We start from the raw sequence: 14,788 nt of genomic DNA on the forward strand, positions 1-14,788 counted from the left end.
ACAGAAAAGAAACATCAGAGATTAAGTGGACTAAACAATAATTGAAATTTATTGTTTATAATTATTAATAAATAATAATGATTACTTAATTAAAAGTAGCTGTACAATGAGAATAACATAATAGTTTACAAAGCAAGAAAAAATACAAGACAATTGGAATAATGACTATTAAATAAGCTTCACTTACCACTAAGAAATAGTAGCAACAAGCAAATATACAATATATTTATAGTCATTCATAATTTATTAATATATAAACATTTTTATAACTATTAATTTCTAATATTTACATTATAACCTTAACACTAATGAAAATATTCTTTGGTAATACCAAATAATCTTTGGAAAAAAATATATTATTATAGACATTATTTTACAAAAAAAGTGGATATTTTTATTTACATAATATCATTAAGTCAGAATTAAGTATCACATGAATTCATTAGCAAATATGAGATTCTTAGCAAATTTGGCAGTAAAATCATCACCAAATCCACCAAATCTGAAAATAAAATTAAAACAAATTACTATATATAATAATAATAATTGTTATTTATTCTGGGATTGATCCCTTTAGAATAATTTACAGGCGTCAAAATTAGGCTTTAGAGCCTTAGAGTAAATTACAAAATAGAGATGAAATTACAAGATGTCATAAAATAAAATATAGTGAATTTAAAAATATACAATTAAACAACCATAATTAACAGAATATATAAAATAATGATAAAACAAATAAAATGAAACCACTTGTCATATCATAAAACATAAGATGACTTCTGATAGTAAATAAAAAGAAAAAATCAAATACAATTAAACTAAAAAGTAATAAATGGAAAGATATAATTTCTGCTAGTGTACATATTTACAATTATAAACGAAGATCTAAGACATAGAATACAGAAAATATATAAAGCTTTTTTGAAATTTTCAATTGATATTCTTCCGGAATTGGGTGGACAGAAGGTAGTCGAAGATACGAGATATGAAGATTGGAAGGGTGTTAGAACTACGAATAAAGGAGGGAATAGAATTCCATAGGGAAGAGGAACGGATGAGGAAAGATCTACCAAAGGCTGCGGTTCGATGGGCAGTTACATTAAGTCTGAGGGCCGTGAGAGGGTATTGCGGGAATGCACTGAGAACTTAAATTGAAGGATATCTGAGATGTATGATGGATGGCGGGATTGGATAAATTGATAGAGAAAGGAAGCAAGGAAATATTTACGATGGAAGGAGGGGTAAAGCTACTTCAACTCTTCATAAAATCGGGTGACAGATGCGTCCCTGGGGACCCCAAAGATGAATCCTACAAAGCAATTATTTAACTGTTTTAATTTTGCTTCGAGATTCCCAGAGACATCCCCATAAACTACACAGCAATAGTCAAAGTGGGGAATATTAAGGAAGTAACCAGGAGCCTGCGGGTTTCAAAAGGAAGTAGGTAACGAAGATAATTTAAACGCTTCAGGGTGGAAAAGGTACGACGGGAAATATCGGAGACGTGGTTTTTCCAGGAGAGAGTTTGGTCTATAGTGACACCAAGGTTTTTAATGTATGGATGGAATTGTATTGGATTGTTGTTAAGGAATAAGGTTGGAATAAGAGGAATAGTTTTCAGGAGGTGATTGGATCCTATTACGATTGCCTTAGTCTTCTCTGCATTCAACTTAAGCTTGTTTTCTTGTGCCCACTGGCTAATTCTATCCAAGTCTTCTTAGATCTTCTCCGTAGCAATTAATAGGTCAGAAGGTGGGAAGGAAAGGTAAATTTGGAAATCATCTGCGTACAAATGGTATTAAGAATGTTGGATAAGGATGGGAAGGTCATTGATGTAGATAGCGAAAAGGGTAGGGGATAGCAATGAACCCTGAGGGACGCTACAGGTGAGGGGTCGAGTCACTGATGGAGGTTTATCAGGAACCACTACGTACTGGGAACAATTGGATAGAGGAAGATTATATACACATATAAGTAATTACAATCTTTATCAAGTAATAGAATCAGGATGGTGCTTGGTTTTGAATTTTTTTTAGTTTAGACAGAAAGTTGTAGGCCCTGATTGCAGATTCACCTTGTAAGTATTCTTTGATCTACTTCATTCAACAGTTTATAGGTGTTAATGGCAAGATTTGACAAATAAATGAAAGTGCTAATGATAATACATAACAGGAATTTTAATTCAGTTTGTGTTTATACTTCGTAGAGTGTAGATGTTTGCTGATAGAAGCTCTGAGGGATTAGACATTGTACATTCAACAAAAGATAAGGGACGACTTTTACTTTTTTTTAATTATAATTCATTGTTTTTCATTTCTTTTCTTGTTACATTGGAAGATACTTTTCTTTTTATTGTTTACCTTTATGTTTTATTTTATTATTTCTTTTGTTAATTTCCGTATAAACTTAAAATAAATTACGATGGCTGAATCTCCACCAGCTAAAAGAAAAAAATCACGATTTAAAGGTACAGGTCTAGGAAATAATGAAAATATGCCAAAAAACCACTACAGGTTTTACATTATTAAAAGAACGGTAACTGACGAAGATGGAAATGTTTTAGATTTCAGAAAGATCTCGCCTTTTGTTATTAATAAAAACATCAATACTCTGATTGGTGAAGTCAGACAATGTAAAAAATTAAGAGATGGACGGCTGGAATGGCTCTTAATTGAAATATTGTTTGATAGACAAGTTGATAAAATTTTAAAATGTGAAAATGTTTTAATAATTTCCGATCAAGGTTGAACCACACGGTAAACTAAACATGAGTAAAGGCGTTATTTGGTGTCCGGAGCTGAATATTTGTACTATTGAAGAAATTGAATATTAATGTTATTATGTTTATTAGTAACCCGATGCGCTGTATGGTTTGCTGTAGGTTCGGCCATACAAAACTTATGTGTATAAAAGAGCCAATATGTAGATATTGTGGAATAAACAAACACGAAGGTACACAATGCAATAGCCCCTTAAAATGTGTTAATTGAACAACATGACTCTTTTTCGAAAACTTGTACAACATTTCTAAAAGAAAAAGTACGAGTCATTAAATCCATCTTCTTCTCAGATCACATTTAATAATATTGTGAAAAATGAGAAAAAAGTTAATGTTAGTGTACAGACTGATGAAATAAATGATAAGGTTTTTGTATGGGATCTGTGCAGGCCATCTCGACTACCAATCTATCAGCATCTATCGTGGATCGCTGTTTACGAAATCCGTATTGAGCCCGCGAGAGACTATTAACTCCCTCTGTGAACTCTTGTAGCCTGAGGGAAAGGATTTTCTCGAATGCCTTACAATAAGCAAATTGGAAGATAGGTTGACGGGTCTTCCAGTCTTCCCTTACTCTTTGGAAGTACGAGGCGCTGTCTCTTTCAAAGTTTCGGAATTGAGCCTTCACGAATGCACAAATTAAAGAGATTGATAAAAAGATCCGGCCGTTTCCTGAGAGCCACCTTCAGAGCTACATTAGGAATTCTGTTCAATCCTGGTACCTTGCCATGTTATAGGTCCAAGGCGATGTCCTCTATCTCTTCCTGCGTGATTTGTGGGAAATCCGTTGTATATGTATTGTCTATAAATTCAATAGTATTCGCCTGTTCAGGGAATAGTCCTCTGATCATACTGTCTACAACATTTGATCTCATAGGAAGCTGCATCGTACCTTTACATAGTTTCTTAAGTGCTATTTTGTAAGGTCTACTCCATGGGTCTGCATCCACCTCATCACAGAGTTCTCTCCAGCACCGTCATTTGCTTTCTTTTATGGCTTGTCGGAGGTTCCTTCTAGCTCTCTTGAACTCTTTTTAAAGCACAGGAAACTCAGACATCTCGCTCGCTGGTAACGTCTTCTTGCTTGGTTGCAACACCGGCAAAGATCGTCAATAGTATCCGTCCACAAGAACACTGAGGAATGATGTTTGCCAGGCTTTGAACGGGTCATAGCTGCATCACAAGCCCCAGATGTAAAAGAGGTCAGTATACGCGCCTTTTCCTCGGCTGACCCTTTCAATTCACACTAGCCCTCTAGCATTAAAGCGAACGAAGCGTTATCGAAAGTCTTCGTGTTCCAGCCATTGGTTCTCCATCGACAACTCTTCTTTCTTGTAGGCGTATCCAGGGTAATCAATAGAGCATGGTGATCACTGTTTGTATAAAATCCACAAACCTTCCAAGTTGCGATCCGTTGCAGGGGACCACTCACTGTGTGTATGTGCATGTTTATGTGTGTATGCGTAACAATTTATTTTATTTTACTTTTACTTTCTAGATATATCTTTCATTCAATGGAACTGTAATGAATTAAAAACCCTGAAAAGACCTGAAAATTTTAATTAAAGATTTTAAACTGTTCTGCATAGCTCTTCAAGAAACCAATATTTTAAATCATGAAAACACAACTCTAAAAAATGTTGAAATCTATAGAAAAGATGGCCCTAACCCAAATCATGGTCACCGTGGTGTCTTTGCCATACACCAATCTGTATATTCCAAATATATACCTCTAAACACTCATCTCCAAGCAGTAGCTGCTAAAATACGTTTAAATATCACCTTTTCAGTATGTAATATGTACTTACCTCAGGATCACCCAGCATCTCTTGGATATATTTAGTCAGCTACCCCACCCTATTCTCCTTGTCGGAGACATGAATGGCCACCACCCTCCATGGGTTCAAAAGATCTAAATGCACGAGGAAAAATGATTGAAAACTTTATAGAACTATCTGATCTACTCCTTCTAAATAGTACCCAACCAACTTATCTCAGCTCTAGTTATAGAATATTTTCAGCTCTTGACTTATCTTTCTGCGGCTCTACACTATAAAATAATCTATACTGGAGCGTTCTTCCTGATTTACACAGTAGTGACCACTTCCCAATATTAATAAAATTCACAAATTTAAATCCTATAGGCCAAACTTAACCAAGATGGTTGCTGGACAAAGCTGATTGGCTTCAGTATACGTTCCTGGCAATTCCACCACAAGGGTTTCCTTGTGATATGAGTGTTGAGGAGGGATGTGAGGCAATCAATGACACCATCTTACAAGCGGCTAAAGCATCAATACCGATGACATCTGGGTTGCCGAAAAGCCCATCTATCCCATGGTTTAATGACGAGTGCAAGGAAGCCATTAAAAATCGTCGAAGAGCATACAAAACAATTCCAAAGGTCAATGACAACCGGTAACCTAATAGAGTATAAAAGACAGAGAGCACTTTGTAGGAGAACATTCAATCAATGTAAAACCGAAAGTTGGAAAAAATTCGTCAATAGTATAAACGCCACTACAAGTTCTACCATCGTTTGGAACAAAATTCGAAAACTATTGTCCAAACCATTCTATCCCTGCTGGACCTAAGTAATCAACGGACGGCCCTCTGACAACCAATTAATTGTTTCAAATGCATTTGCAGACTACCTTTCCGAATTATATAACTCCTGCCGAAATAGCACTCCAGAACAAACAGAATTCCAAAATAATACAGACAACACAACCTCATACTACTACCAACAGTTTACAATGAGGGAACTCGATACCATACTGAACACAGTAAAAGGTTCCTCTCCCGGTCCTGATAATATACATTACGATATAATTAAAAGACTTTCAAATGACTCAAAAAAATGGTTACTTGACTATTACAATCATGTTTGGTTAACTGGAAAATTACCAAATATCTGGCGCGATTCAATAGTCATTCTGATTCTAAAAGCCGGAAAAGATAAGCTCATCCCAACCAGCTATCGCCCAATTTTTCTTACAAGCTGTGTATGGAAAATAATAGAGAGAATGGTCAATAAAAGATTGATGTGGATTATCGAAAAAGATGGCCTAATACAACCTTTCCAGTCAGGATTTCGAAAGAGTCAATCCACAATAGACCACTTGATAGCATTGGAGACAGAGGCTCAGTATGCGTTTATTAACGGGCAATAAATAATATCTGTCTTCTTTGACATGCTAAAGGCATTTGACAACATTAACCATGCCATCATACTACAAAAGTAGTCTTCGATAGGAATCAGAGGACAAATGTTCCTATTCATCAAACAATTTCTGGAAAATCGGTATTATAGGGTACAAATTGGAAATGAACTCTCACAGGGACACAGACAGATTAATGGTGTACCTCAGGGATGTGTTCTCAGTCTAACTCTTTTTTCTTTGGCCATAAATGAATTAGGACTGAATTTGCCTAGGGGAGTTAAACCTGTTTTGTTTGCCGATGATCTGGCAATTTTTTGTCGATCCGGAAGTGTTTACAATATCCAACTTAATCTACAGAATGTAATAAACAGGATCAAACATTGGTCATACACTACCGACATTCAATTCTCGGTCGAAAAAACAAGATGCCTCCACTTCAGTAGAAAACGAAACACACCTCAGTCACCCAATCTATTTCTAGGTAGCTCCCAAATACCAAATGCAGATTATCATAGATTTCTAGGTATAACATTTGACAAAAGACTGACGTGGTAACATCATGTCTGTATACTAAAAACGAACTGTACTAAAAAACTAAACATTCTTCGCTCACTAAGCTGCACTTACTGAGGTGCCGATAGAACTAGCTTACTCACACTTTATAAGGCATTAATACATTCAAAAATGGACTACGGTTCATTCGTCTACAGCTCGGCTCGTTCCCAAGTGCTTGCTAAGCTACATACAATCCATCACACTGGAATCCGAATCGCAACTGGAGCATTTCGAACAAGCCCTATGCTTAGCCTATGCACTGAATCCGGACAATCACCTCTTTTGTTTAGAAGATTAAAATTAGCCATAAGCAACACTTCATAATTGTACCCACAGACAGAATATCCAACCCACAAATATATATTCAATGCTAAGTTTTCCAATATTTTTCAAGAAAAACGAAATTCAACTATTCCGCTGTCAGAAAAAATCTCCTTAACCATCTCTTTTCTTAAAACCTTAAAAATTAATCAACCAGAAAATGACTGTACAACCTGGACCCATCAACGTCCTAAAACTATTCTAGAATTCTCGAAATACTATAAACACAACACTGAACTGTCTCAATATAAAGCTCATTTTTCTCGCCTTATGCCGACAGCCTTTACAATCTTCACAGACGGATCTAAGTCAGAACAGTCAACGGCATCAGCTTTTGTTACCAACAATTCAATGCCTAAAATTAAACTACACAAGCTATGTGACATATTGACAGCTGAACTAAATGCAATAGCAGCAGCATTATATTTCTGTTTGTCTTTGACCAAAAACAACATCATAATAGTAACAGATTCACTAAGCTCGCTAAAAGCCATAGATTACATGTATCCGAAACACCCCAAATTTTCTAAGATCCATTACTATCTAACCACCCTAGTAAATCTGGGCGTATCAGTACAATTTATGTGGGTTCCGAGCCATGTGGGAATCACAGGAAACGAACTGGCTGATCGAGCTGCTAGAGAAGCACGGCTACCTGGACGCGGCAAAGTTGTTTTAACTCCAATAGAGATGAGCAGACCCCTTATTAGGGAAATTACAGATGGGTGGCAGTCTATGTGGAACGAGAGCCCCACGAGTAAGCTAAAAACTATAAAGAAGGAAGTTGGACCCTGGAATACCTCCAGCCACAAATGTCGTAGAGAGGAGGTTGTGCTCACTAGACTGAGAGAGAATAGGACACACAAGACTCACTCATTCCTACCTCATTACAAAGGAGATGCAACCAAAATGTAAACACTGTAGTAACAATATGGCAATTGGCTACATCTTTGAGGAATGCCCATACTTTACGTCACAACTCAGCAATTTTTGATTGAAACCTGACATATCATCAGCCCTCAGAAACGATGACAAAAACATAGAATCCACATTTTAATTTTTGAAATCACAAAATATAATTGCAGAAATATGATTTAAAAAAAAAAAAATTAAGAGATTCAACCTTGTATAATTTTGGAAAAATCATTTCAGAAACTACTTATTTGCCTTCCTTAGTGCCTTTATATGTGTGTGTGTGTGTGTGTGTGTGAGTGTGTTTACGTGTATATGTGTGTTTATGTATGTATGTGTGTATATATATATGTGGATGCGTATATATGTATGTACGTGTGAATATGTATGTATATGTATGTATGGATATATATGTATACATGTGACATAAAATAGTCAATTGAATGTTGCTGGAAACTAATAGGAAGTGAATGGCGTTGATGACCAGGGAGGTTTTACACCGTTAAACAAAACAGAACAGGAATTTTAATTTTATGAACAAAACTTTTTATTTTTTTTTGACAATGTGACAACCACAATTTAGGAACAAGGTACAGGATACTATATAACATTAGAAACTTAGTGGATTAAGTACTTGTTACAAATTCTGACATCTAAATCAATAAATATTAAAATGCAAAATATTATGTTAAAATATAACAAAGCAGCATAGACCAAATAATGATATTAACTGCTAAATGGATGGCTCTCTTACAACTTAGGACTCGAGGGCAGGCATCAGGACAAAAGATGAACCACTAGATAAAATAGCTATTCCTCTAGGCAAATATATTACTTTATTTCAATATGGAATACATATTAGCAGTCACTGTACTCAGATGATATTAGAGGAAGGATTGAAAAATAGACTGATAACATTTCACACTGATAGTCAAGCAGCGATAAGGACACTTGACAGTGCCACATATTCAAGAGTTGTGCAGGACTGCAATGCAGCTCTAAACAATTTTTCTTAACATACTTATGTAAGAGTTGAATGGGTGCCAGGTCAATCTGGCATACTAAGCAATGAAGAAGCTGATAAGGTGGCAAGGAAAGGATCGGAGTGCATTCCTTGCACACCCAAGTCAATTAGTAGAACTAACCAAAACAACACAAAAAGAATAATCAAGGTGGTTTATGGCTATAATGCTGAATAATATTGGCCAAATAAGAAACAGCAATACTCCAAACTATTTTTGGAAGGGCCCTGTGCATAAAGAAATAAATCTTTGATTCAAATAGAATGAGCCATGGTTTGGGAAATTAGAGATCTATTTACAAGAAACTGTAAACTGAATAAGTACATATAAAATCTAAAGTTAGCAGGATTCCCTATAAGCCAATTCTGCCAAGTGGACGAAACAGCCAATAAGATTATATGCTGGTGTCATACGTTTTCTAGTGTAAGGTTCACGGTGTTTGGTAGAGGACCCTGAGCAATGTGAACTAATAAATCCACATTAATATTTCCATCATAAGTATTCAGAGATTCATGGATTCTGCTCAAATTATACTTTAATTGCATCAAAATTTATGGTGCATCTTCATAGGCCCGCAGTACATAATACATTCCCTCTAAAAAATGTGTGTTTTCAACAGTTTGTTTTATGTTAATATCACACACAAACAAAATTTAAATTCAAGTTCCAGTTACAAGTGAATATCTCAATATTACTGTTTTAATATAGGTATTAGAACAATAATATTTTACAAATGAATAATTAAATAAAATGTTTGTAGTAGCCAGCACGAAATAAGAGCGGTTTGAGAAATTGTAATATTTTCCACACATATACCCGACATTATCCACAACATATCCTGATAAAAGGTCTCAAATCCGTTACTTCTTGTTACACAGTTTGCTGTAATAAAATAAAGATTCAGCAAAACAATTATTTTAACGCCCGTAGTATTCTCAAATAAAACTAAGTATTAATCAATTTTATATAACCATCTTTGCATCCAGTGAATAAAAATTTCTTTATAATTAAAATCATACCTAACTTAATTTTAATCAAAATTTCTGCATAATGTTGGATTAAAATTCTTGTGTCAATTTAAAATTATAGTCTAATTAATATTGTAAGTTTTTTCATGTTATTTTTTATTTATTTTGGTTGCTTTGAACAGTAATAGAGAATAAAATTGGTGTAACTTCATTACAATGGATTTTTTAGAAAGGTATTTCCTTATTAATTTATATATTTTTGTAATTTATATATTTATATGTTTTTGCACTAAATAGATTTTGTGAGTTATAAAAAAGAACAATATTTTTTTCAAGTAAAAAATAAGGAAACAAATTATTAAAACAAAGAAATGAATACCTTGGCAGGTTTTATAAAATCTCTATTAACATTAACTTGATATTTCTTTTACACATTCAAATGAGAGTTCTTGTTACAGTGGTACCACCTGATAGATAAGAATTACAACTATAAATAGATGGTCATAAATCGATTCTTAAGATATTCAAGAGATTTAAACATTCAACAAGATAATGACACAACTTATGTTCCTGGGTTTAATAGTATTAATTTTACTTGCTAGTAAATCCCTATTAGTCTAGTACAGGAGTACTAGACTAATAGGGATGGTCAAAGTAGTCAAATACTGGCAGTTTAAAGGCTGAACCGATTGAGCCTTGATTATGTAGGGACTAAGTGTGGCAACAAAAAAGAACTGTCCACCCACCTTTTTTTATGCTGGTTACTACAGGTATTTTAATTTTGTATTTTGTCTTACAAATATAGCCCTGAATTTTTCCTATGGTTAGTAATTGTTTTATTTAGAAAATAAACGAAGCAATAATAAAAACTATTATTTATAAAGTGCCCATTATGAATGGATTATATAAAATAAAATAAGTTTCTTACATATTACTATTGCTTGGAGTTTGTTGGTAGATCTATAGTTTGACTATCTAAACTATATCCAGCAATACTGTCAGGACTCTGCAAGGAAACTGAGTTTTCCCCAGCACAAGTGTTATCAAGCTGTGTACTATCATAAGTATTATTTCCCTTGAAAAAAAAAAAAAAAAAAAAAAAGATGAATTAATACTAAAACAGTGAAAACCAACTTCACAAAAAAAGTATTTAAAATTCTTAAAAAAAGAGAAAAATAAATTAATGTCTAGATCACTTATTATTCACCATTGAGCATGTAAAATACACTAAAATTTGATCATGAAAAGTAAAAAATGTAAAATTAAAAACATTTTCAACTCCATCCCTTATAAGATTAGAAAGCAGTTTTATTATTTTTTTGGAATATCAAATGGTTAATTAAAGTTTATCAAGCTTATTACTTTAAACTGTATTCAACTTCTAATAAATGAACAGAGAGGACTATACATTTGAAAGAAGAAGTTTAATTAATAAAAGTAAGTGAATATGGTTCAAATTTGGGTAAAGGACAAACACAAAATATTAAGATTTCATGTTTCATCAGCTGTGGGCAACTGTCAAGTTCAATCAAACTCTGGGGTCTGGCGTAACCCTCCTGAGGCACACCCAACCTCTTTCAAGTGAGGCTAAATGAGTTAAATTCAAATGCATTAGGGGAAAACAAATGACGTTTCATTGTCAAGTACTGAGTCCCAGATGGGTTATGATAAATAGTAAAGTAAAAAAAAGTGTTCCTTGACTCAATGAAATCTGAATCTGTAAAGGAACAATAACTCAAACCAACTAAGAGTAGGTTGATATTCATTAACTATAAACAAACATCCTAAAATACAGCACCTACATTGATTCTAAATATTTACCTGATAAATGTAATCAGAGTCTGTTTTCAAAGATGAAAAAGAATGTTGGTGTGGTAGCGATACTATATCATCTTCTAAACCATCATCAACTTGAGCTTTATATGAGAACATTATACTCGGCTGTGAAACTCTAGAACGAAACAAACAAACAATAAAAGTTTTTATATTGGATAGCAAATATCAAATCATCAATGGTATAAAGAAAAAATCTAGTGCATAGCATGCATCACACAACTTTCACTTGACCATTATACTTTGAATAGAAATTAAGTTCTGCTCAAATAGGGCTGCTGAAAGTTATGTGATCACAATACTTCCCCTTACTATTTTTTCATACGTAATAAGTACTAGTAAAAAATAACATTTCATCCCAGGAAACACAAAAACATTTATTTATCAATACAATTTATTCATGTGTTCATCATTCTTCATTACCTTCTACAACTATATATGTTTGATATTAATGATCCTAAAATCTTTGGCATTCTAAAGGTAACTTTTTTTCAACCTGGGAAAATATTTCTCCTTTGTGTAATCTAAACTCTTTCATAGTTTATATTTATCCATTTTTCATTACTACTAATAATAAGAGTAGTTAATTATTTTTATAACCAAAATTATAGGAACTTCAGGGGTAGATATTTTGAAAAATAAACATTTATGCCCTATCACACTATTGCAATTAGGATAAGATGATATTGAAGAACATTTAATTGTACAGGGATGCGAATATTTTTACCATTTGAGGTATAAGCTATAAAAGTTAGCAAAATCAAATCTAGACATTTCTATAACTTGAACATTCTTATAGATTTCTTATAGAAAATAAATAAAGAATTTATATATATGAAATAAACTGATATCTACTGAAAGATTTATAAAAATACCATAAAATTAAGGATTCACTAAAAAAAACAAAAAAACTTCCAAACTTTATTGAAAATAGCTCGTAGGTTTCTGAGGAAAAAGAAAATTGCAGTTGTTACGTTTTTCTTTGTTAGACCACCATAATATGTTTATGTATACAAATAACTAATTTATATAATAAATATTTATTTTAAAGTCATAAAACCTTCAAATAAATAAGGCAATAAAGACAAGTAAAAAATAAAAATTATTGCTTGAATAATTGCTTTTGTAAATTTCTTCCTTGTTAGGTCATAATAATATATTTATATACACAAATAACTAATAGGTAAAAAAAAAAAAAGAAGCAGAATGTAAGTTGAAAATAAAAATGAAAACACAGATGTAAGAGTGTACAACCAAAGGAAATGTGAAGATTAACTTTATTTGTACTGGATTAAATATAGGTGAGATGAGAAGAAAGAATTGGAATTAAAAAAATTAGAATAATAACTAGGAATAATATAATTTAAGAAATAATATAATAAATTTTACCCAAAAAATTCACTCAGAAATGTATGATAAACAAGAGGTGTAAAAAGAGTGAAATATACACAAGCTGTAGCATCAACGATACAAAGACCTTCTTGGACTGAATACATAAGAAGTCCACTTCCCACTGACTGAGAAATATTTAATACTACCAGGAACAGTATATAGATGTAAAAAGATCTTTTGGCTGAAAAATAAACAATATGATAATAATTAAGATAAAACAAAAAAAATTAAAACAATCTTAGATCTATTTATCACTTTATATGAAAAATAATGGCCAGATTTAAGCAAAAAAATACAGTTAATATTATATTTATGATATTATGTCAATGAAATATATTTATGTTACTAAGTTAATAAGATTATGTTCAAAGAGAGGATTATGATTTATAGAAAAGCAATAGAAGGCACACAGGGAAATAATTAATACAGAAGCTTGTGTTAGTAGAATAACAAAAACTGTCGGAAGATAGAGCAATATGGTTTGTATTATGAAGAAATCTCACACCGTTAGGCAGTAAATGAGGAAATAATATTAATAAAAATCAATCCTTTCCAAAGCTCAATTACACTAATAAAGGAGAGACTCAACTAAATGATCAGGGAGCATAATCAGCCATCAGTCGATTAAAAAAATTATATAACAAGAAATTTGAGTAGATTTGAAATCTTATTATTTGCCTAACTAACCTTAATTAGTTTTTAGTTACACTTATTCATTAATAATTAAAATGAGTAAGAATTGATAAGATATTTAATGGATTAAAATCTTTATTAGGCATTTAATAAAACTGAAATGAAATATACATTATCAGACTAAAATAAAAAAAAAATTAAAAAGCTCTAGGCCAAAACAAGAAAGCTTAGTTTGCAGAGCCAGTGTATAGGTAAAAATTCCAAAAACTTTAAAACAATAATATAATGAGTGGACTCTCAAATGAGCTTGAATTCAATTAAGTCAAAGTAAGGAACAATTTTAAGAGTGAATAAGCTAGTATTGTCTGTGATATATTTTTTGTTTTTTTAATTTTGATGCATAGAAACTAAAAACAGAATTTTAAGGTAAAATAATGAATAGTTAAATGTTTACATATAATAATTGTAACCTTCTCCAAGTCAATGAGGCAGGAGAGATATAGAATCTCAAAATATTTTTGAATTATGCTGTTATATGAGGATTACAGTAATAAATGACTAATTTAAAACTATAATAGAATATCTGTGCAACTATACTGGTCTAAATAGTTAATAATATTTAACAAGAATCACAAAATATTTCACAATTGAAACTTGACAAATTAATAATTTTACAGAAGTTGATAAATTATAGAACTCAATAAAAATATTTCAATATTATTAATTCTATATGATTTAATAATACATTTCATCAGTAAAATAATAAGCATCTAATAATTAGAAATATATATAAGTTCTTACACACCAAAGCAATTACATCACCCTCCCCATTTTACTTTACTTTTTGATTTATTGATATAATATATAAAAAACCAAGTTTCATTCAAGAAAGATAATTTATCTACAATAAGAGCATATATTAAAGGTATATAATCCTGTGAAATAAAACAACTGGGTTAGACTAACTTGCTTTTATATAAAAACAAATATTCTTAAGAATAATTACACCAGAAAAATATCATCAGCCTAAATTCTATACCAGATATTTCAGTAAATAATCAATATCAATAATAAAATTTAATTATCATCTTGTTATATTTATATATACTTTTCATTACCTTGGATTGATCTAATTTTCAATAACTAACATACATAAGTCTTTAATTAATGACAAATTAGTGGAAAAGAGAATTTATATATGTATATATA

General features: G+C 32.0%; 1 protein-coding gene across 2 annotated transcripts in view; it reads right to left on the bottom strand.

Annotated features, from left to right (window-relative positions):
- Positions 1-21: 21 nt before the first annotated feature.
- LOC106679080 (transmembrane protein adipocyte-associated 1 homolog) overlaps positions 22-14,788 on the bottom strand; it is a 27,232-nt gene continuing 12,465 nt past the window's right edge. Inside the window, exons 6-10 of one of the 2 annotated variants that reach the window (XR_001342891.2) lie at positions 12,944-13,127; positions 11,543-11,672; positions 10,650-10,796; positions 4,588-4,691; positions 22-502 (exon numbers count right to left, since the gene is read on the bottom strand). Coding sequence is in view for 1 of the 2 variants with exons in the window: in XM_014418030.2 (XP_014273516.1) it covers positions 10,656-10,796; positions 11,543-11,672; positions 12,944-13,127 (455 nt within the window). In the remaining variant the exon portion in view is untranslated. The remainder of the gene's footprint in view (positions 503-4,587; positions 4,692-10,649; positions 10,797-11,542; positions 11,673-12,943; positions 13,128-14,788) is intronic. The other variant, XM_014418030.2, reaches the window with a different exon arrangement.

This window comes from Halyomorpha halys, unplaced genomic scaffold, assembly GCF_000696795.3.
Source record: "Halyomorpha halys isolate HHAL.00 unplaced genomic scaffold, Hhal_1.1 Scaffold176.1, whole genome shotgun sequence".
NCBI lineage: Eukaryota > Metazoa > Arthropoda > Insecta > Hemiptera > Pentatomidae > Halyomorpha > Halyomorpha halys.